Below are 24831 nucleotides of genomic sequence, written 5' to 3' on the forward strand. Positions count from 1 at the left end.
CTTTCTTATCTCTTTTTGCTATTCTTTGGAACTCTGCATTCAGATGCTTATATCTTTCCTTTTCTCCTTTGCTTTTCGCTTCCCTTCTTTTCACAGCTATTTGTAAGGCCTCCCCAGACACCCATTTTGTTTTTTTGCATTTCTTTTCCATGGGGGTGGTCTTGATCCCTGTCTCCTGTACAATGTCACGAACCTCAGTCCATAGTTCATCAGGCACTCTATCTATCAGATCTAGGCCCTTAAATCTATTTCTCACTTCCACTGTAGAATCATAACTTCATGGCAAAAAGATGGGGAAATAATGGAAACAGTGATAGACTTTATTTTTCTGGGCTCCAAAATCACTGCAGATGGTGATTGCAGCCATGAAATTAAAAGACGCTTGCTCCTTGGAAGAAAAGTTTTGACTGACCTATTGGTCATAACATATTAAAAAGCAGAGACATTACTTTGCCAAGAAAGGTCTGTCTAGTCCAAGCTATGGTTTTTCTAGTGGTCATGTATGGATGTGAGAGTTGGACTATAAAGAAGGCTGAGCGCTGAAGAATTGATGCTTTTGAACTGTGGTGTTGGAGAAGACTCTTGAGAGTTCCTTGGACTGTGAGGAGATCCAACCAGTCAATCCTAAAGGAAATCAGTCCTGAATATTCATTGGAAGGGCTCATATTGAAGCTGAAACGCCAATACTTTGGCCACCTGATGCAAAGAGCCAACTCACTGGAAAAGACCCTGATGTGAGGAAAAGATTGAAGGCGGAAGAAGGGGACAACAGAGGATGAGATGATTGTATGGCATCACTGACACAATGGACATGAGTTTGAGTAGGCTCCAGGAATTGGTGATGGACAGGGAGGCCTGGCGTGCTTCAGTTCATGGGATTGGCATGCTGCAAAGAGTCGGACATGACTGAGCCACTGAACTGAACTGAGTAGACTGTTCAGTTGAGGAAGGGGGTCTAACATGAGAACTGGGAGACCAGTTAGTCTGCAAAAGTCCAAGAGTTGATGATGACTGGCTCTCAAATTAAGAGCAGGGGAGGGAGTGCTTAGATCCTGCAGATTGGTATTTTGAAGGAAAGATATTTTAACAGATCAGATATGGTGTATGAGCAAAAGAGAGAGGTCAAGGGTATCACTCCAGTTTGGGGAGCAATGGGAGGAATGGAATCCAAATAAACTGAAGTGGGAAAAGCTGGTTTGGGGATGAGATCCTAGTCTGACTTGTTTTGTTGTTTCTGTTGTCTTTAAATTTTTTGGCTGGGTTGCACAGCCTGTGAGATCCTAGTTCCTTGGCCAGTAATTGAACCCAGGCCCCCCTGCATTGGAAGCACAGAGTCTTTACCATTGGACCACAAGGGAAGTCCCTGATTTATGTTTTAAGATGTCTGTCAGTCATCCATCATGGACCAAACATCTGTGTCTTCTTCCAACCCCAGTTTATATGTTGAAGACCTGACCCTCTAGGTGACCTTACCCTCCTGGGGAAGGTAACCACATTAGATGAGGTCATGAGGGTGGGGCCCTGTTCTGATAGGATGGCGACCTTATTACAAGAGGAAGACTTCTCTTCCTCTCCCTCCATCTCTCTCTTTCTTTCTCTCTCTCTCTCAAAAAGATAATAGCAAATTTAGTGAATTTTAAAACAGAAAAGCAGTAAAACCATGAACAAACCCAAGGGCTGACCTTTTGTGGAGTGGAGGAAAATGTGAGGAAAAAAAGATAATACAACAGAGGAATTAAAAAAGAGAATATTCCCAGATAAAGAAAAAATTAAAAGAATCTCACGTGAGCATTTTGAAAAAAAATATTTACAAGTATACTCATAAACTGAGATTAGACCAGCAATTTTCTAGGGAAATATACATTACCTAAGCTTACTGCAGAATAGAAATCTTCAAAATACTGTAGAAAGGGCTTCCCTGATAGTTCAGTGGTAAAGAATCCTTCTGGCACTTCAGGAGACACGGGTTCGATCCCCGGTCCCGGAAGATCCTGCATGTCCCGTGGGCCACGACCACCGAGCCTGTGCTCTAGAGCAGCACTCACGACAAGAGAAGCCACAGCAATGAGGAGCTCGTGTGCTGCCAGTGGAGTGTCGCCCCCAGTCTCTGCAACTAAAGAAAAGCCCATGCAGCAAGGAGAGCAGCCAAATAAATAAATAAAATTATTTTCTTAAAAATGCTATGGAAAAATCTGAGAATGTTACCAAGGAACTATTTATTCCCTCCAGTCCCCACTCCAACCCTCAAAATGATGGACAAACTCCAGTGATTTATCCTTCCAAAGCTTCAAGGAACAGATACTTCCAACACTGTGGAAACCATTCCAGGCCATCCAGAAAGAAGGGACGTTTTGGGGTGAAGTCAGCATAATACTGATATGACAACCTGACCAAGGGAACATTTATGAGAAAGAAAATATCGTCCAATGTCATTGATAGGCATTGATGCAAAGGTTCTTATATTAAAAACTCGAAGATAAATTTGGGGAAGTACTTTAAAAGAATAATACAATATGATCAAGTTTGATTCATTCTAGGAATCTCAGGAATCTAGGAATCACAGGGTGATTCACATGGGAAATATGTTTTTATTATTAATCACTTTAAAATTCTATTGAGAGATAGAAATATAAGTAAATGGAAAGCTATATTTCTTTCAACCCCATGGACAGAGGGACCTGGTGGGCTACAGCCCATGGGGTTGCAAAGGGTTGGACATGACTGAGTGACTGATCACACACACACACACACACACACAACTCTTTCACTACTGTGAATGTGTGTGTGTGCCGTGTGCCCTTCTGTTCCCTCTTTCAGTCCCATCTTGGTTCTGACCTAGAGCTGGTCACAGAGTCAGGAGGCTGGGGGGCACATCAAGCCTAGCGATGTCTCCACCTCATCCTACTAACCCTGCTTAGATGCCAGTCCTCATGCTGTTCTTGCCTTCAGTAAATATCTGTGCCCCTCCTTCTTAGCAGTTAGAGGGACCCTCATTTCCTTTATCAAGAAGAACAGTTGTGCTATAGATCAGGCCAGGACCAAATTTTTTTAATGGTTCTTTCAATTATATTTTTTTAATTGAAGTATAGTTGATTTATGATGTTGTGCCAATCTCTGCTATACAGCAAAGTAACTCAGTTGGACACATGTAGAATATATATATATTTTTTTCTTTTTCCCTTATGGTTTATCACAGGATATTTCAATAGTTCCTGTGCTATACAGTAGAATACACTTGCTGTTTATTCCCCTACAAAAAAAAAAGTTTACATATGCTAAACCCACACTCCCACTCCTTCCCTCCTGAACCGCCCTCCCCCCTTGGCAACCACAAGTCTGTCCTCTGTATCTGTGAGTCTGTTTCTGTTTTGTAGATATGTTTATTTGTCCCATATTTTAGATTCCACATATAAGTGATTGTTGTTGTTGTTGTTCAGTTCGTAAGTCGTGTCCAACTCTTTATGACCCCATGAACTGCAGCACGCCAGGCTTCCCTGTCCTTCACTATCTTCCTGAGTTTGCCCAGACTCATGTCCATTGAGTTGGTGATGCCATCCAACCATCTCATCCTCTATTACCAAAACTTATCCTCCTGTCTTCAATCTTTCCCAGCATCAGTGTCTTTTCCAATGAGTCAGTTCTTTGCATCAGATGGCCAGAGTTTTGGAGCCGCAGCATCAGTCCTTCCAATGAATATTCAGGGTGGATTTCCTTTATATATGAAATCATATGGTGTTTGTCTTTGTCTTTCTGGACACAGCTCCCATCACCTGCTGCAATTCATCTTCTCAAAGAGTGACACCCTTTCCTCCTAATATATAAAATGCAAAAAGTAGGTGCTGACAGTGGGAAATGAATCAAAGATGAGTGCAAAGGAGATTCAAGCAGCTTCACTTAAACCCTAAGGACATCCACGGTGTCCACTCTTGACCTTGGCTTTGCATCCTTGAAGGGTATTGAGCGTGTGTTACCACCAAGGATGGGAGGCTGGACCATGTGGCTGCTCCCAGCTCTGCTCCTTCTCGTCATCCAGGTGAGTGGGGCTGGTGCTTCAGACACTGAAGTGACTGAGGTTGGGCAGGAGATCATGAGGGTCTGTCCTGGCTTGCAGATAGGCAACTTCTTACTGTGACCCTGCCTCTGTGTCTATGCAGAGAGAGACAGAGTCTGGACCTCCAGGGAATTCTAACAAGCTCTTGAGGAAATTCACTCTGGAACTTTTGACTGTGAGCACACTATCAACTTTCCTGACCATTCAGAGGAGTGTTAACACCTGCTCAGGACCCCACGCAGCCTCATTCCTCTGGCTGTCTCCCCACTCAGGCGGAGTTAGCAACCATGTCCACTGCTTGAAGTTATATCCACTAGAAAAAAAAGTTCCCCTCTTCCATGCTTGGTTTACAGTGGGTTTCTCAACCTTGACACTGTGGACACTTGGGGCCAGATCGTTCTTTTTCATAGGGACATTCCTGTGGTAAGCAGCATTCCCGGCCTCTACCCACCAGATGCTGATTGCACCTCCTCCCCAAGTGATAATCAAAAATGTCTCCAGACCCAGCCTAATGTCCTCTGGGAGCAGGGGAAGGGGTGATGGCAAAACACCTCCATGAGAACCACTACTTTCGGGTCGCCCCTACATTTATCCAAGTGCTGGAGCTATTCACTTACAGAGGTTCAGCACACTACGCGGAACCATCTGATCCGCCGTGTGCCTTCCTTCTGCGGTCCACTGATGCCCCAGATCACAAGATCTGGTCTACTCATGAATGCGACCAGCTGGTGCCTCCAGGACCTGCCTGGTCCCCATATGACACAGAGGATTTCCTCTTGATTCTTGATCTTCAGTGTTCTCAGGTCAGGAGATGCCTTGGCAAACAACACAATCTGTAAGGTCTCATAAACACTGTAGCAAAAGAATGCACATTGTGCCAGGAGAGTGTCACTTCACGTGCCACTGAAGGACGGACAAGAGTCCCAGCTGACTTCCAGGCGGAGGGGCCTTGACGGGGATGCTGGGCAGAGACTAGTGTAAAATGAGCAAGGACTCAGGGGCCTGACTGCATTGTTGCAATAGTGCTGGAGTGCCTAGACTGTTGTGTGAGCTATGAGAATATCTCACCCTGTGAATACCATGGTGAGGTGATGTGCTTAGTTGCTCAGTAATGTCCGACTCTCTGCTACCACATGGACTGTAGCCCACCAGGTTCCTCTGTCCATGGGATTTCCCAGGCACAAATACTGGAGTGGGTTGCCATGCCCTCCTCCAGGGGATCTCCTCAACCCAGGGATCCAACCCAGGTCTCCCACATTGCAGGTGGATTCTTTACCATGTGGGTTTTTTTTTCAAGACTTTTTTTTTTTTAATGTAGACCACTTTAAAGTCTTCATCACTTTAAAATATTGCTTCTGTTTTATATTTCTTGCTATTTCGGCAAAGAGGCCTGTGGGACCTTAGCTCCCCAATCAGGGATCAAACCCACATCCCCTACATTGGAAGGTGGACTCTTAGCCACCAGGGAAGCCAGGGAAGCCCCAGTGTGCTGCAATTTTATTTGCTAAATGTGATAACTCTATCCTCTGGGGTACTCAAGCCAGGGCCCCCACACATGGCCCCTCTGATGTTTCCTTGTGTCAGCAGAGTCTTTGGGCAGTCTGGGGTGGGCCTCCCCAACCTCATTTTGTCTTTGAATACAGTCAATGTCCCACCTGAGCTTTAGCTACATGAAGGCAAAATCTTCAGCTGGATAGCAGGACAGAAGGCTGAAACCCTGGTCTCTCTCCTATGTGCCCCTCACCTCTCAGGGGGCAAGAGAGAGTCTCAAGGTTTCACCTCTAACAGATTAGAAAAAAAAGACTTCTCGGAGAATATCACACGATATCCTTGTGGAATCTTAAATGATGCAAATTATTTTACTTACAAAACAGAAAGAGATTCCCAGACTTAGCGAATGAATGTATGGTTGCAGGGGAAAGGATGGGGAAAGGATAGTTAGAAAGTTTGGGATAGACATGTGCACACTGCTATATTTAAAATGGATAACCAGGGGTGGTCATAAGATGGCAAAGGAATAGGACGGGGAGACCACTTTCTCCACCACATAGTCATCGAAAGATCATTTGAACGCTGGACAAATTCCACAAAACAACTTCTGAATGCTGGTGGAGGACATCACGCATGCAGAAAGGCAGCCCATTCTCTTTGAAAGGAGGTAGGACAAAATATAAAAGATAAAAAGAGAGACCTGTCCCAGGGAGGGAGTCGTGAAAGAGGAGACGTTTCCAAACACCAGGAAACCCTTTCACAGGTGGGTCTGTGGGGAGTTTTGGACTCTCAGAGGGCAACATAACTGGGAGGGGGGGGAAAATCCCACAGATTATGCGCCTAATCAGAACTCCCAACAGAGAAGTAGCCCAGACACTCACATCCACCACCAGTGAACGGGGCCTGAACAGAGAGACGCCGACTGCATGTTAAGGGTAAGGGCCAGGCCTGAATGCCCTGAGGACAATCTGAGGGAGCTAATGTGAGATAGCGATATAAACTGTGGGAGAGCCAGAGAGAGAAAAAAGAGAGAGACAGAGAGAGAGAGAATTTTTCCGAGAAAAGCTCTAAGGCACAAGCTGGCCCGCTCACCGAACAGAGGATTGAGTGAACACCAGAAAAGAGCCAGCCAGCTGCAGACCGGCCCATCCCCCGCTGGAGGCAGAGAGGCAGGCGTGTGACATCCAGAGCCGGAAGGTGAGGGGCAATCTCGGCACCAGAGACGGCATCCTCCACCAAACTGTGAGCAGGCTCCCAGTTGCTAACCAAGTCTTCCTGGGATCCTGGACAGTTGACATCCACCAGGAGGGTTGCGGTCAGAGATCAGCTCCCCAGAGGAGATACATGGCACACCTGAGACAGCATTCTTGAGGTGCACCCAGGAAACCCAGCGGCTGGGACCGGGGAGTTGATAAGATGCATCACCCACCTAGGGAGAGTGCACTCGCCAAGCACCTGGACACCTGAGCCACTCGGACCTGGGAAGGACACAAAATTCAGGCCCAACTGAGTCTGTGCCTTTGTGGAGTACCTGAGAACCTGAACCTGAGTGGCTTAGACCTGGGAAGTGCACGTAACTCAGGGCCCACTATAGACAGTTCCCCTGCAGAGCAACCTGGAGCCTGAGCAGTGTAGACTGGGAAAGCATACATGCCGTGAGTGGGGGCAAATCCAATGTGGCCCAGACACTGTGAGCACTGCCCACACATGCCAGTGATATTTGTTTGCAGTGTTCCTCCCTTCCCACAGCACAGTTGAACAAGTGAGCCTAAATAAATGACTGCCTTTGTCCCCTTGTGTTAGGATGGAAATTAGACCCTAAACAGACTTGCAAGCAGAGGGAGCCAAAATAAAGAAAAGGGAACCGCTTTGGAAGTGACAGGTGCAACATATTAAAACCTGTAGTTAGCATTGACTACATTGGAAGGGGCCTATAGACATTGAGAAAAAATATAAGCTGGAACAAGGAATTATCTGAAACTGAACTGACCCCACACTGCCCTCAACAGCTCCAGAGAAATTCCTGAATGTATTTTACTATTATTATTTTTAATTTTTTTTAATTTTTAAGCTCTTTACTACTCCTTTAATTTTAATTTTTAAAACCTACTATTACCGTGCAAAAAAAAGACCCTATTTTAAAGCAAATTTCAAATATATATATATTTTATAATTTTTGCAATTTTGTTGTTTTTTTAATACTGTATTTTTGAGAGTCTAACCTCTACTCTAGATTTTTAATTTCCTTTTTGGTATTTGTTATTAATTTTGTACCTTTAAGAATCCAATCTTCAGTACCCATTTTTAGTTAGGAGTGTGATTACCGGTTTGATTGCTCTCTCCCCTTTTGACTCTCCTTTTTCTCCCCCAGGTCACCTCTGTCTCCTCCCTCCCCCTTCTCTTCTCTACTTAAATCTGTGAATCTCATTGGGTGTTCTGGGCTGTGGAGAACACTTAGGGAACTGATTATTGGCTAGCTTGGTCTCTTTCCTTTTGACTCCCCCTCCTCTCCTCCTGGTCACCTCTCTCTCCTCCCTCTTCTCTTCTCCATATAACTCTGTGAACCTCTCTGGGTGTCCCTCACTGTGGAGAATCTTTTCACATTAACCTAGATGTTTTATCATCAATGCTGTATGGATGGAGAAGTCTTGAGGCTACTGTAAGAATAAGACTGAAAGCCAGAGGCAGGAGTCTTAAATCCAAAATTTGAGAGCACCAGAAAACTCCTGACTCCAGGGAACATTAATAGACAAGAGCTCATCCAAAAGCCTCCATGCTGCTGCTAAGTCACTTCAGTCATGTCCGACTCTGTGAGACCCCATAAATGGCAGCCCACCAGGCTCCCCCATCCCTGGGATTCTCCATTGCCATTTCCTTCTCCAATGCATGAAAGTGAAAAGTGAAAGTGAAGTCGCTCAGTCGTGTCTGACTCTTAGCGATCCCATGAACTGCAGCCTACCAGGGTCCTCCATCCATGGGATTTTCCAGGCAAGAGTACTTGAGTGGGGTGCCATTGCCTTCTCCGAAAAGCCTCCATACCTACACTGAAACCAAGCTCCACCCAAGAGCCAACAAGTTTCAGAGCAAGGCATACCAAGTTAATTCTCCAACAATGCAGGAATATAACCCTGAGCATTAAAATACAGGCAGCCAAAAGTCACACCAAACCCATAGACACCTAAAAACTCACTACTGGACACTTCATTGCACTCCAGAGAGAAGAGATCCAGCTCCACCCACCAGAACACTGATGCAAGCTTCCCTAACCAGGAACCTTGACAAGCCACTCATCCAACCCCACCTACAGGGAGGAACCTCCACAATAAAGAGGAAACACAAACTTCCAGCCTACAGAAAGGCCACCCCAAACACAGCAATCTAAATAAGATGAAAAGGCAGAGACATATTCAGCAGGTAAAGGAACATGATAAATGCCCACCAAAACAAACAAAAGAGGAGAAGATAGGGAGTTTACCTGAAAAAGAATTCAGAATAATGATAGTAAAAATGATCCAAAATCTTGAAAACAAAATGGAGTTACAGATAGTCTGGAAACAAGGATTAAGAAGATGCAAGAAAAGTTTAACAAGGACCTATAAGAAATGAAATAGTCAATCAATAATGAATTATTCAATAACTGAAATCAAAAGCACTCTGGAGGGAACCAACAGTAGAATAACTGAGGCAGAAGATAGGATAAGTGAGGTGGAAAATAGAATGGTGGAAATAAATGAAGCAGAGCAGAAAAAAGAATTAAATGAGGACAACCTCAGAGACCTCTGGGACAATGTTAAACACCCCAACATTTAAATCATAGGAGTCCCAGAAGAAGAAGACAAAAAGAAAGGCCATGAGAAAATACTTGAGGAGATAATAATTGAAAACGTCCCTGAAATGGGGAAGGAAATAGCCACCCAAGTCCAAGAAACTCAGAGAGTCCCAAACAGGGTAAACCCAAGGTGAAACACCCCAGTTCAGTTCAGTTCAGCTCAGTTGCTCAGTCGTGTCTGACTCTTTGCGACCCCATGAATCGCAGCATGCCAGGCCTCCCTGTCCATCACCAACTCCCAGAGTTCACTCAGACTCATGTCCATTGAGTCAGTGATGCCATCCAGCCATCTCATCCTCTGTCATCCCCCTCTCCTCCTGCCTCCAATCCCTCTCAGCATCAGTCTTTTCCAATGAGTCAGCTCTTCGCATGAGGTGGCCAAAGTACTGGAGTTTCAGCTTTAGCATCATTCCTTCCAAAGAAATCCCATGGCTGATCTCCTTCAGAATGGACTGGTTGGATCTCCTTGCAGTCCAAGGGACTCTCAAGAGTCTTCTCCAACACCACAGTTCAAAAGCATCAATTCTTTGGCACTCAGCCTTCTTCACAGTCCAACTCTCACATCCATACACCCCAAGACACATATTAATCAATTTAATGAAGATCAAACACAAAGAACAAATATTAAAAGCAGCAAGGGAAAAACAACAAATAACACACAAAGGGATTCCCATAAGGATAACAGCTGATCTTTCTATAGAAACTCTTTAGGCCAGAAGGGAATGGCAGGACATACTTAAAGTGATGAAAGAGAAAAACCTACAATCCAGATTACTGTACCCAGCAAGGATTTCATTCAAATATGAAGGAGAAATCAAAAGCTTTACAGACAAGCAAAATCTGAGAGAATTCAGCACCACCAAACCAGCTCTTTAACAAGTGCTAAAGGATCTTCTTTAGACAGGAAACACAGAAAAGGTTTATAAACTCGAACCCAAAACAACAAAGTAAATGGCAACAGGATCATATTTATTGATAATTACCTTAAGTGTAAATGGGTTGAATGCCCCAACCAAACGACAAAGATTGGCTGAATGGATACAAAAACAAGACCCCTGTATATGCTCTCTACAAGAGACCCATCTCAAAACAAGGGAAACATACAGACTGAAAGTGAAGGGCTGGAAAAAGATATTTCAGGCAAATGGAGACCAAAATAAACCAGGAGTAGCAATACTCATATCAGATAAAATAGACTGTGAAATAAAGGCGATGAAAAGAGACAAAGAAGGACACTACATAATGATCAAAGGATCAATCCAAGAAGAAGATAAAATTATAAATATATACACACCCAACATAGGAGCACAACAATATGTAAGGCAAATGATAACAAGTATGAAAGGTGAAAATAACAGTAACACAATAATAGTGGGAGACTTTAATACCCCACTCACACCTATGGATAGATCAACTAAACAGAAAATGAGCAAGGAAACACAAACTTTAAATTACACAATGGACCAGTTAGACCTAATTGATATCTATAGGACATTTTACCCCCAAACAATGAATTTCACCTTTTTCTCAAGTGCACGTGAACCTTCTCCAGGATAGTTCACATCCTGAGCCATAAATATAGCCTTGGTAAATTCAAAAAAATTGAAATCATCTCCAGCATCTTTTCTGATCACAATGCGGTAAGACTAGACATCAACTACAGGGAAAAATTGGAGAAGGAAATGGCCATCCACTCCAGTGTTCTTGCCTGGAGAATCCCAGGGATGGCAGAGGCTGGTGGGCTGCCACCAATGGGGTCGCACAGAGTCGGACATGACTGAAGCGACTTAGCAGCAGCAGCAGCAACAGGGAAAAAAACTATTAAAAATACAAACATATGGAGGCTAAGCAACATGCTTCTGAATAACCAAGAAATCACAGAAGAAATAAAAAAAGAAATCAAAATATGCATAGAAATGAATGAAAATGAAAACACAACAACCCAATGCCTATGGGATTCAGTAAAAGCAGTGCTAAGGGGAAGGTTCATAGCAATACAAGCTTACCTCAAGAAACAGGAGAAAAATCAAATAAATAACCTAACTCTACACTTAAAGCAACCAGAAAAAGAAGAAATGAAGAACTCCAGGGTTAGTAGAAGGAAAGAAATCATAAAAATTAGATCAGAAATAAATGAAAAAGAAACAAAGGAGACCATAGCAAAAATCGACAAAGCTAAAAGCTGGTTCTTTGAGAAGATAAATAAAATAGACAAACCATTAGCCAGACTCATAAAGAAAAAAAGGGAGAAGAATCAAATCAACAAAATTAGAAATGAAAATGGAGAAATCACAACAGACAATACAGAAATACAAAGGATCATAAGAGATTATAATCAGCAATTGTATGCCAATAAAATGGACAACTTGGAAGAAATGGAAAAATTCTCAGAAAAGTATAACTTTTTAAAACTGAACCAGGAAGAAATAGAAAATCTTAACAGACCCATCACAAGCATGAAAATCGAAACTGTAATCAGAAATCTCCCAACAAATAAAATCCCAGGACCAGATGGCTTCACAGCTGAATTCTATCAAAAATTTAGGGAAGAGCTAACACCTACCCTACTCAAACTATTCCAGAAAATCACAGAGGAAGGTAAACTTCCAAACTCATTCTATGAGGCCACCATCACCCTAATACCAAAACCAGACAAAGATGCCACAGGGAAAGAAAACTATAGGCCAATATCACTGATGAACATAGATGCAAAAATCCTTAACAAAATTCTAGCAAACAGAATCCAACAACATATTAAAAAGATCATACATCATGACCAAGTGGGCTTTATCCCAGGGATGCAAGGATTCTTCAATATTCACAAATCAATCAATGTAATATACCACATTAACAAATTGAAAGATAAAAACCATATGATTATCTCAGTAGATGCAGAGAAAGTCTTTGACAAAATTCAGTATCCATTTATGATAAAAGCCCTCCAGAAAGTAGGCATAGAACGAACATACCTCAACATAATAAAAGCCATATATGATAAACCCACAGCAAACATTATCCTCAATGGTGAAAAATTGAAAGCATCTCCCCTAAAGTCTGGAGAAGGAAATGGCAATCCACTCCAGTATTCTTGCCTGGAGAATCCCAGGGACAGAGGAGCCTGGTGGGCTGCCATCTATGGGGTCACACAGAGTCAGAGACAACTGAAGAAGCTTAGCAACAGCAGCAGCCCCTAAAGTCACGAACAAGACAAGGGTGCCCACTCTCACCACTACTATTCAACATAGTTTTGGAAGTTTTAGCCACAGCAATCAGAGAAGAAAAGGAAATAAAAGGAATCCAAATTGGAAAACTCTCTCTGTTTGCAGATGACATGATCCTCTACATAGAAAACCCTAAAGACTCCACCAGAAAATTACTAGAACTAATCAATGAATATAGTATATTTGCAGGATATAAAATTAACACACAGAAACCCCTTGCATACCTATACACTAACAATGAGAAAACAGAGAAATTAAGGAAACAATTCCATTCACCATTGCAACAAAAAGAATAAAATACTTAGGAATAAATCTACCTAAGAAAACAAAAGATCTATATATAGAAAACTATAAAACACTGATGAAAGAAATCAAAGATGACACAAATAGATGGAGAAACATACCATGTTCATGGATCAGAAGAATCAATATAGTAAAAATGAGTATACTACCCAAAGCAATCTATAGATTCAATGCAATCCCTATCAAGCCACCAACGGTATTTTTCACAGAACTAGAACAAATAATTTCACAATTTGTATGAAAATACAAAAAACCTCAAATAGCCAAAGCAATCTTGAGAAAGAAGAATGGAACTGGAGGAATCAAACTGCTGACTTAAGGCTATACTACAAAGCTACAGTCATCAAGACACTATGGAACTGGCACAAAGACAGAAATATAGATCAATGGAACAAAATAAAAAGCCCAGAGATAAATCCATGCACCTATGGACACCTTATCTTTGACAAAGGAGGAAGAATATACAATGGAGAAAAGACAATCTCTTTAACAAGTGGTACTGGGAAAACTCATCAACTACTTGTAAAAGAATGAAACTAGAACTCTTTCTAACACCATAAACAAAAATAAACTCAAAATGGATTAAAGATCTAAATGTAAGAAACTATAAATCTCCTAAAGGAAAACATAGGCAAAACATTGTCTGACATAAATCATAGCAGGATCATCTATGACCCACCTCCCAGAGTAATGGAAATAAAAGCAAAAATAAACAAATGGGACTTAATTAAACTTAAAAGCTTTTGCAGAACAAAGGAAACTATAAGCAAGGTGAAAAGACAGCCTTGAGAATGGGAGAAAATAATAGCAAATGAGGCAACTGACAAAGAATTAATCTCAAAAATATACAAGCATCTCCTGAAGCTCAATTCCAGAAAAATAAATGACCCAGTCAAAAAATGGGCCAAAGAACTAAACAGACATTTCTCCAAAGAAGACATACAGGTGGCTAACAAACACATGAAAAGATGCTCAACATCAGTCATTATCAGAGAAATGCAAATCAAAATCACAATGAGCAGTCAGAATGACTGCTATCAAAAAGTCTACAAACAATAAATGCTGGAGAGGGTGTAGAGGAAAAAGAATCCTCTTACACTGTTGGTGGGAATGCAAACTAGTACAGCCACTATGGAGAACAGTGGGGCGATTCCTTAAAAAATGAAATAGAACTGCCATACAACCCAGCAATCCTACTGCTGGGCATACACACTGAGGAAACCAGAATTGAAAGAGACACGTGTACCCCAATGTTCATCACAGCACTGTTTACAATAGCCAGGACATGGAAGCAACCTAGATGTCCATTAGCAGATGAATGGATAAGAAAGCTGTGCTACATATACACAGTGGAATATTACTCAGCTATTAAAAAGAATGCATTTGAATCAGTTCCAATGAGGTGGATGAAATGAGCCTATTATAGAGAATGAAGTAAGTCAGAAAGAAAAACACCAATACAGTATATTAATGCATATATATGGAATTTAGAAAGATGATAACAATGACCCTATCTGCGAGACAGCAAAAGAGACACAGATGTAAAGAACAGTCTTTTGGACTCTATGGGAGAAGGCAAGGGTGGGATGATTTGACAGAGTAGCATTGAAACATGTATATTATCATATGTGAAACAGATCGCTAGTCCAGGTTTGATGCATGAGACAGGGTGCTCAGGGCTGGTGCACTGGGATGACCCAGAGGGATGGGATGGGGAGGGAGGTGGGAGAGGGGTTCAGGATGGGGAACACATGTACTCCCATGGCTAATTCATGTGAATGCATGGCAAAAACCACCACAATATTGTAAAGTAATTAGCCTCCAATTAAAATAAATCAATTAATTAAAAAAAATAATAAATGGATAACCAACAAGGACCTACTGTCTAGCACAGGGAACTCTGCTCAATCTTATGTGGCAGCCTGGATGGGAGGGGAGTTTGGGGGAGAATGGATACATGAATAAGCATGGCTGAGTCACTTTGCTGCTCACCTGAAGCTATCACAATATTGTTAATCAGCTATACTCCAATACAAAATAAGAAGTCTTTTAAAAATGAAAAAGAGGCTACTTTCCCATCTGCTCCTGGTGCAGCCCCCTCCCCCAAGTACAGAGTGACAACATGAGTAGCCTCCCTCTCTGGTCTTAAGGCAACCCAGAATTAAAATTCCCAGGGAGCAACTTGAGAAGAAGAAAACAGTTGACCTTTTCTAAACTAGCTCCCTGAGGCCCTGCCCACTTCCTTCACAATGAACCACAGGAAGAACTTAATTCATGTCCCAGGACTCTTAGTCTAGTGATCTTTTTAGGAAAAGAGTCCTCTCCAAGCCCCACCCTCCACAGCCCACCCTAGCTCATAGCTGCAGATCTGTGCTAACTCCAGCGTCTGACTGATGGATTACTCCACAGTCCCCAAAATGCATGGAGGATCTCCTCGCAGACCCTAAGTGAGAGTCACAGCCAGACTGAATACATTCAAGACAGGGAAGAAAATGGAGATATTAATGGGGCGAGAACTTATGGTGACAAGGAGAGGCTATGAGGTCATTCTCATCTTCAGGTGTGTCCAGGACGTGAGGGATGGCGCTGGTACTAGAATCTCATTTCAAACACACAAAATACATCAGGGCAGGGATGCCAGAGTCTTCTGACCACTTTTTAAGAAAATATTTTCTTTATTTATTTGGCCGCATCGCCCCCCACCCTCCCCCCGGGTTCTTCATGAGTCATGCAGAATCTTTTGTTGCACTGCACAGTCGTGGTTCCCCAACCAGGGATTGAACCCACAGCCCCTGCATTGCAAGCCAGATTCTTACCCACTGGACCACCAGCAAAGTCCCTCTGTCCACTTATACTTTCATATCTTCACATGCAGTTGGCATATTATCATCGTTTTGCACATTTTTCTACTTTCATGCTCTCTAGCATTTCCCAGGTGGCTCAGTGGTCCACCTGCAAATGTGGGAGATGCAGGAGACATGGGATCAACACCTGGGTCGGGAAGATTCCCTGGAGGAGGAAATGGCAACCCACTCCAGTATTCGTGTCTGGGAAATCCCATGGAGAGAGGAGCCTCGCGGGCTACAGTCCATGGGGTCACAAAGAGTCGGACACGATCGAGCACACACACAGAGAATCTCAAACCCACGATTGGCTGACCCCTGCCCCGCACACAATGCAAAAATAAGTGTATTACATTGTGTGTGGCACAGACTTGAGATCATATATGTCCTCCAAGGAACTGGGCCCAGAAGAAGGCATCCGCTCTTCCATTCCTTCCTGTAGTTTCTCCTGTGTTGGAGGCCTCAGGATGAAGAAGGCCAGAGGCTGTGCAGGGAAGGGCGAAATTAGAGCCAGACTGGAACATCAGAGCAGCAGGTTTCCAGGGACTAGGGGACTGATTCTTGAAGCAGGGGGCCACGCTGCCTCGAGAACCACAGTCGCCACTGACCACTGTCATTGCCTGAGAAAAATGCCCTTTTGTTCTGTTTGAGGGTCTTTAATCTCTGGACAATATTGAAGGGCATGGGGGCTACTGGTTTTTCTGGGGCTTCCCCCCAGAGCTCCTCAGAGGCCTGTTGACCCAGAGGACAGCACCGAGCATGCCCAGGAGCAGGGGCACCTTCAGGAAGACCAGGAGCAGGAAGTGGACGCTGCCCAGCAGGGGCCTGTGGGGAACATGGGGACAGGAAGTGAGATGCCCCCCAGGCCCCCTCCTCCCAGCTCTCCCAGGTCCCAGGTTCCAATAACCTACAGGAGGGCCAGCCTGGGACCCCAGGGTGACAACAGCCTTCACCCCCCAGACTCTCCTTCTTCGTGTCTCCCTGTTCTGACCCTTGCTGCTCTCCTGGGCAGGAAAGGACCAGTGATATGATCTCATCAGAAGGAGAAGAGCTTAGAACATAGACACATACAAAGGGGAAACCACGAGATGCACAGCGAGGAAGACAGCCACCTACACAGCTAAGGAGGGAGACCTTGGGAGAAAGGAAATACGCTGACACCTTGACCGCAGACCCTGGCCTCCAGAGCTGTGAAAAATGAACGTTGTCTAAGCTGCCTGGCCTGTGTTACTTTGCCATAGCAGCCAAGCTAATACAAGAATCATCCCTTATTCTTCACTCTTCACAAAAATTTGTCAAATGAAGTCACCAGTCAATCACTTAACTCTGTTTGGTACGTTGATTATGTGATATAAGTACCTGGAAGGCAGACAGCTGGATATCTGGATAATCTTCATATCCCCTCATATTCTTAAAACAGGGATGGGCAGGCTTCCCTGGTGGTCCAGTGATAAAGAATCCACTGCCAATCCAGGGGTCACGGGTTGGATCCTTGGTCTGGGAAGATCCCACATGCTGCACAGCATCTAAGCCCATGTGTTACATCTTCTGAAGCCCATGCACCCCAGAGCCCATGCTCCATAAGAAGAGAAGCCACTGCAAAGAGAAGTTCACCGACCACAACTAGAGAGAGCCTGTGTTCAGCGATGAAGACCCAGAGCAGCCAAAAATAAATAAACTAATTAATTGTAAAAACAGGAATAGGTAGGAGTGGGTGCTCAATGCTTAATTGTTGGATAAGTGAGTGAATTGGCCATCTCATGTGCATCAAAGACCCTGCCTGACACTTACGGGTGGCTTTGATCCATTCAATGAAGATATTCCTTAGTGATCCTTAGTGATTCCTTATTCACAGCAGTTTGGTAGAAAGAAACTTTCCAAACACAGAGCAAAAGTGACAGGGAAAGGTAAGTGTTCCCGGAGGAAGAAGGTGGGGGGCGGCCCACAGATATTCTGTGTGAAGGCCCAGCAATAGGAAATGGGGCAGATCTAGAAGCAGAGAGGGCCAGGGAGAGTGAAGGAGGGAGTGAAAGGGACCTCGCAGCATACAGAAAGCCCCTTTGGCTGCAACAGCTGGGCAGGGCACTAAGGGGCATGGGTGAGACTCAGTTTGTTCCTCTGTGAATGGGGAACGTGCCTATCTGTCCGTTCCTTCTCGTAAGTGTAGGCAGGGGCAAAGAATTAACAGAATAATGACAGGAAAGCCTCTGTGAGCCGCCAGGAGATATGAGCGTCACTGCTGTTGCCAGAGCAGAAGTTAGGGCAAACGGGACTCATCAGGCCTTCCCTGCTCTCCCAGAATCTGGACCAGGAGCCCCGCTGGGGCCCACACACACCAGCCGTGCCCTCCACACTGGCTGCCGTCCCAACCGAGTCCCAGACTCAGAGTCTCCATCTCTGAGCTCGGCAGGAGATGCTCCTTGTCTGTGTCCCCACACAGTGCAGGGCACGTGGAAGTTCACACAGTAAAAATGCGACGGATGGATGTTGGAAGCAACACGCCGGCAAAAGGCACTGAGCCCAGGACGAAGGGTCTGGGGGCTCCAAGGACACTTGCGGCCCAAGAGCAAGTGGGAAGAGAGCCCAGAGTCCTTGCCCTCTTCACAGAGCCTGAGGGTCGGGAGACAAGCTCTGGCAGACTCTAAAGGGCGCCTCCATTGGAGGGCTCGGCCACAGGGAACTGTAGCAACAGAGCTGGATGACCTGCTGTCGGAGCTGGGGTTGGTCACAGTCAGGGACCAAAAGGGCCACAACTACAAAACGCCCGTGCACAGCCATGAAGACCGAGCATATCCAAAAACATTAAATAATTTTTTTTAAAGGGATGGGCAGGAGTGGGTACGCAGTGCTTATCTTTTGGTTAAATGAGACAGTCAGACATCTTGTGCAGATCAAAAGCCCAAATGGTACTTACAGTTGCCCTTGATTCTCTTCTGGGGCAACTGGTGCCGTGAACATGTTGCCATTGGAGGTGGCGAGGGTGGAGATCAACACTGTAGCTGCTGCAAGACATACAGACCAGGTTACACACCACTCTGCCTGCTCACCTGCCCGCCGCCCTAAAGGTGGCTCTGAGTCTGGGGGATGGGGGTTTGGGGAGCATGGCCTCCTTGCCCTGAGGAGTCTGGAGCAGGGCCCAAGGAGGGGCCAACAGCCTGGACTGCTCATATCTCCCTGGCCTATGGGAGACTCAGAGCCTCAGAGGCAGTAGGGCTGGCACAGGTCCAGGGAGGTTAAAGGGGCCCAGGGTCACCTCAGGCCAAGGGCAGCTGGAGGGCAGCAGAATTCAAATGCTCCAGCTGCTCGTGACAGGGTCGCGGCCAGTGCCTCCTCCATCTGCTTATCCATGAGGACAGGAGTAGAATGGGGGCTACCAGGCAGCTGACACAGCCAAGATCTGCGACTTCAAAGGTCAGGGCCAGCCCTGACCCCAGTAAAATCCCGAGGTTCAGGAAGAGCCTGCACTTGGAGGACGTTATTAAGCTCCCACAATGGGGACAGTTCTTAGGAATGTTGTCAGGATTGAATGAGATGATGTACGTGTTGTACTTTACAAGTATAATGAGCCTCACAGGTTCCAGGTGTGAGCGTGGGGGGACAGGGCGGGGCGGTGACTGTTGACTGTGTACCCAGCCCCCCTGCCACACAGGTGCCCCATGAGCTGGTGCCATCTATCTGAGGATCAGCAGAAGCAGAGCTCAATAGATAAATTATGTCAAGCCAAGATTGCTGAGCTAACATGCCCAGGAGCGTTTGCCTTCTAGAAGGATTGAGGAGTGCTCGCTTCAGCAGCACATATACTAGAAGGATTGAGGAAGAGAGTGTTCTTCAACTCAGATGTATAAATGGCTCATGATGGGGTTTCATGCACCAGAAATGCAGCCTTCTGACTGTGAGGCCCTTTCCAGACCCCAGAATTAAGCACAGCATCCCCCACTGGGCTAGAACTTCCCCCTGAGATGGGATATGGAACATGCGGTGGGCATGGCAGCTCTGAAGTCCCAACCCCGAATTCCAGAAAGAGCAGGAACACCCCCAGGGCAGCAGGGGTCCCAGGAAAGCGCTGGCAGGAATCGGGGTCTCCAATCCCATAGAGGAGGGTCCCTTGGCCCACAGGCTGACACTGGTCCCACCACCTTCATCTCCTTGGGAGCAGACTCGGGCACTGACTGTGCGCAGGGAAACGGGGTGCTGGGAAAGCCTGATCCCGGCCCGGAGGCGGCCCTGGAGCCAGGAGAGCGTCGAGGGGAAGCCCGGCCCCTCCCAGCCCAGGTGGTCAGCGGGGGCTCCGTGAGCCCTCAGGACTCCCCCACCCCTGGGACATTCCCTCTGAGGGACAGTTGGGTCCCTGGACAGAGCAGGCCCTAAAGAGACACGTCCACACACACACATACTCTTACCTGGGTCAATGGTCACTTCTACTGGGTTCCCCAGGTCAGTTCCAGTTCTCTCAATCCCACACCAGTAAGTGTCTGTATCATCTAGCCTGAGCTCCTCCATGGTGATGGTGAAGGAGCGGTCTTTCTGGTTGTCCCTGATGGACACGCGGTCCTTCTTCACCTCCTTCTCTGATCCAGTGGTTTTAACAACGAAGGGACAGTTGTTCCAGGCAGCCCCCCGGCACCACCACTTCACGTGGCGCTCATACCCAGGGTCGTATCGACACCGCACAGTCAGTGAGCCCTGCTCCACACCTCTCACTGCTCTGGGACCCGAGATGGCAGATGAGCCTGGAAACACAAATCCATGTACCTGTCACCTCCCGCCCTGGGGGCAGGGCCACAGCCTCCTGCATTGTGAATAGTGCAACCAGACCCAAGGGCCTCCTGAGCGGAGTAACAGTCAAGGAAGGGATACACCTTCCACAAGATGGACCTTTTGCCCTGCAAAATCCTAGTCAAAGCCACCAGGAAAATCCCATAAAAGCACAACTGCGGATCTCAAAGAAACACAAACACTGACACAGAGCAAGAGCAACTTCCTGAGATCATCCCCACTTCCCCTGTCTCCGGCCAGTGAGTCTTTCCATTCCAGCCACATCCATTTGCAGCCATCCCTGTGTTATTCTGCTCTGATGGGGAGGAAAGACCAGAGGACCCATTTCCATAGAGGATGACTCTGCACTGACGACCTCAGGAGGTCCAGCTGAAACACCCCCTTAACACGTCTGTGGGGAGGCTGTTCCCACTGGCTACGATGCAGTAAAGCGGTAAACTGAGTGTGGTGTAGTGAATGTGCTGGCAGGGGCCTCCTTGAAGCTGACTAAAGCAGTGGTTGCTACCGGGGCTCCATGTGTTATGGACTCCATACAGGACATGTCCCATTATGTTCACTGAACTGTAAATTCCACTCCCAAATTCCTGGGAGATGTGCTTTTGTAGGACAAAAGCAAGGACAGGACAGCACTCACTTGCTCATTATTTTCAGTCTAGGTCTGTCTATTCAAAGCTATGGTTTTTCCACTAGTCATGTATGAATGTGAGAGTTGGACTATAAAGAAAGCTCAGTGCTGAAAAATTGATACTTTTGAACTGTGTTGTTGAAGAAGACTCCTGAGAGTCCCTTGGACTACAAGGAGATCCAACCAGTCCATCCTAAAAGAAGTCAGTCCTGTATATTCATTGGAAGGACTGATGCTGAAGCTGAAACTCCAATACTTTGGCCACCTGATGTGAAGAGCTGACTCATTGGAAAAGCCCCTGATGCTGGGAAAGATTGAAGGTGGGAGGAGAATGGGATGACAGAGGATGAGATGGTTGGATGGCATCACTGACTCAATGGACCCGAGCTTGAGTAAACTCCAGGAGTTGGTGATGGAAAGGGAGGCCTGGCGTGTTGCAGTCCATGGGGTCACAACAAATTGGACATGACTGAGACACTGAACTGAACTGAAACTTGCGTAAAGGCACTCAGAGCACTGGAAATCACTTAAATCAGACCTCCATTAAAAATTATTTAAATTTACTGAAGTCACCGCAAACCCGGAGCTTCCCAGTGGCTCAGGGGTAAAGAATCTGCCTGCAAATCAGGAGCTGCAGGAGACAAGTTCCATCCCTAGGTCGGGAAGATCCCCTGGAGGAGGGCTTGGCAACCCACTCCAGTATTCTTGCCTGGAGAATCCAATGGACAGAGGAAGCTGGCAGACTACAGTCCATGGAGTCACGAAGAGTCGGACACGACTGAAGCAGCAGTATGCATGCATGCAAATGCAAACCCATTCACGGAAACTCTGACCACTTCTTTACAGTCAATAAACATTCAGCGTGATTGTTCAGCATGAGTTTGAGATGCAACTAGAAGCATGTGGAACACGATCTAACAACTTCAAACAACATGTTTTTTGAAAGCACATAGAGAACATTTACAAAAATTGACCATTAAAGAGACTGCCGCAAAATAGGTCACTGAAATTTTCCAAGGACTGAAGTCATTGAGAATGTTCTCTGGATATAATTCAACTAAGGTAGAAATTAATAATGAAACAGAAGTTAAACATTTCCACATGCTCAGAAAATAAAATGGAAGTGTTATCGCTAAGTCGAGTCTGACTCTTTGCCACCCCATGGTCTGTCATGGAATTCTCTAGGCAAGAATATTGGAATAGGTTTCCATTCCTTTCTCCAAGGGATCTTCCTGACCCAGGGGTTGAACCAGGATATCCTGCCTTATAGGTGAATTTTTTTTACCATCTGAGCTACCAGGGATGCCCCAAACCAACAAAATAGTGAGGGGAAAAAATCACAATAAAAACTTTAAGGACTTCCCGATGGTCCAATGCAGGGGCACGGGTTCCACCCCAGGAAGATTCCCCATTCCATGGTGGGGCGGGCAACTCGGCGCCTGCACCACAGCTGTGGAGCCTGCACCCCCTGGAGTCTGTGCTCTGGGACCAGAGCAGCCACTGCTGTGAGAAGCCTGCGCACCGCACCTAGAGAAAGCCCTCAAGCACCCCCACGCCCCAGTGCAGCCAGAAACAAAGCTTTAAAAAGCTCTTCAGGAGTGGATTCCTTCATCACCCCCATTTTCATTCATTCATCTGTGTGTCTAGAATGGCCAAGGTTGAAAAACACTGCCCTATGGCGGGGACACTTGGGTTTGGTTTGGTTTCTTGTTTCCCAGCACCTAACATAGAAGCTGTGAGGTGTTAACAGTAAACATGATATTTGATTAACAAATAAGTGTCTGGATGAACGAATGGACCCTGCCATGTTCCCCCAGGACAGACCCTCAGGATCTCCTGCCTCAGTCACGCCAGGGTCGGAAGCCCCACCCCACTCACCTGGGATGACAAGAAGAAACAGAGCCGGAAGCAGACATGTGGTCCTGCCTCCCATCCTTGGAGCTAACAAGCTCTCGGTCCCTTCAAGGACCCGGAGCCAAGGTCAGAAGTGGACGTGCCAGATGTCCCTCAAGCCTCGAGAGATGTTTCCTGAATCTCCTTTGCACTTGTCTCTGGTTCACTTCCCACGGTCAGCACCTACTTCTGCATTTTACAGATTAGGAGAAAAGGCTGTCACTCATTGAGAGGATGAATTGCAGCACGTGATGAGAGCTGTGTCCAGACCTCTGTGCCTCTGGGGAGAACAAGTGGTCGGGGTCCGGGCAGGTTGCCCACAAGGAGCCAAGACATCGCTGCTGGGGTGAGGGGGCAGAGCTGTTGGTGGGTGAATAGAGAGGACCCCAGAGAAGGGGGTCAGAGGCAGGAATGGACTCAACTGGGTCTGCACTTGGGAAGAAGGCGGAGCTCGGGGCTCAGGTCCAGCCTCGCTGCAGACACAGTCCCACCCTTCCCTCTCTGCAGGCAGCACCCCCACCTGCATCTCAGACCACCTTCCTGCCCTGAGCCTGACCCCTGCCCCTCCCTGGGCTCGGCTCCCTTTGAGGTCCTGAGTCTCTGCTGAGCAGAGGCCGCCCTGGGGCAGGATCAGAAAGGAGAAGCCCCTTTTCCTTTCACCCATTTTGCCCAGAGGCTTCCTCTCCCATGTCTGCACGTGCGCTCTGGACTGATTCTTTGTCTCTCCTTTTCTCTGTCATATTTTAGGAGGCGAGTTTCTCTGAGCCTCTGACCCCTTCTTTCTCACTCTGTCCTGGCCACTTCTGTTTATTTCATGTAATGTGTGGCTTTGTGGCTTCCGTGCTGCTAAGAGCTACCCAGAGGTGAACAGGGCCCAGCTCCCCAGGCTTGGCAAGTGTGCTGAGTGCCCCCGTGCTGTGTGTGTGTGTGTATGTGTGTGTAAGCCCCAGGTTGAAAGACTCCTCGGTCACCATGAGATTCCACCACTGGGATCTGTGTCCTGAGATCCACTCCCAGGCACGCCCTCTGGTCGTGATGAAAGGAACTCATTTTCTTCTTCCCTGGTAGCCCCACACTCCCCGGGGACCATGCCCACACTCAACTTCACCCATTGGTCTGGGGTTGGGAGGGGAGGGCAGATTGTGGGGGCAGGATCATGTCCTGGCTCCCTCTCAAACACCCGCATGTGCTGCAAGGGAGCCTCTGTCTTCTAATGGGTGTTCGGGCCTCTTCTGCCCACCCTGAGGGTTCAGGGCACCTGGGCAGGCGGTGAGGAGCTCAAGTGCCCTGGTCTCAGGGCCTCACTTTCCCTCCAGGAAATTGTGTTCTGAATCACTGGATGTGGCTGAGGATTTAACCCTGGCTGAAATTCTACTTCTTGGCCATTTCTCCAAAGGAGACATCCAGATGGTCTATGTAGGCACATGAGAAGATGCTCAGCATCACTAATTAGTAGAGAAATGCGAATAAAAACTTCAATGAGATATCACATCAGACTGGTCAAAATGGCCATCATTAGAAGGTCTACATTTAACAAATGCTGGAGAGAGAGTGGAAAAAAGGGAAATGTCCTACCCTGTTAGTGAGAATATAAGTTGGTGCAGAAACTATGGAAATTGTGTGGAGGTTCCTCAGTAAACTAAAAATAGAATTACAATATGATCCACCACTCCTACACCTGGGCATATACCTGGACAACACTGTTTCAAAAAGATGCATGCACCCCTACGTCCATAGCAGCACTGTTCACAATAGCCAAGACATGGAAACAAGCTAAATGTCTGTGAACAGATGATAGA

The 24831-nt window shown here is 46.1% G+C and overlaps 1 protein-coding gene across 1 annotated transcript; it reads right to left on the minus strand.

The window, feature by feature from the left end:
- Nucleotides 1–16427: 16427 nt before the first annotated feature.
- Nucleotides 16428–23072, minus strand: LOC129650775 (CMRF-35-like molecule 4). The gene is made up of 4 exons (XM_055579581.1): nucleotides 23018–23072; nucleotides 19853–20468; nucleotides 18786–18917; nucleotides 16428–16563 (listed from the first exon to the last, which is right to left on the minus strand). Exons 1-4 carry the CDS (start codon nucleotides 23070–23072, stop codon nucleotides 16428–16430), a joined length of 939 nt encoding a protein of 312 aa, XP_055435556.1.
- Nucleotides 23073–24831: the final 1759 nt, after the last annotated feature.

This window comes from Bubalus kerabau, chromosome 4 (assembly GCF_029407905.1).
Source record: "Bubalus kerabau isolate K-KA32 ecotype Philippines breed swamp buffalo chromosome 4, PCC_UOA_SB_1v2, whole genome shotgun sequence".
Taxonomy (NCBI): domain Eukaryota; kingdom Metazoa; phylum Chordata; class Mammalia; order Artiodactyla; family Bovidae; genus Bubalus; species Bubalus kerabau.

What these genes read in the sequence shown, in the direction of transcription:
- LOC129650775 (XM_055579581.1), bottom strand. Translation starts at nt 23,072, where the DNA reads ATGGGAGGCAGGACCACATGTCTGCTTCCGGCTCTGTTTCTTCTTGTC. An exon ending in GGTGGGACCAGTGTCAGCCT is followed by an intron (nt 18,918 to 19,852) that starts GTGGGCCAAGGG and finishes AGTCTCCCATAG; the next exon opens with GCCAGGGAGATATGAGCAGT. An exon ending in ACCTTTAGGGCGGCGGGCAG is followed by an intron (nt 16,564 to 18,785) that starts GTGAGCAGGCAG and finishes TGTTCCCCACAG; the next exon opens with GCCCCTGCTGGGCAGCGTCC.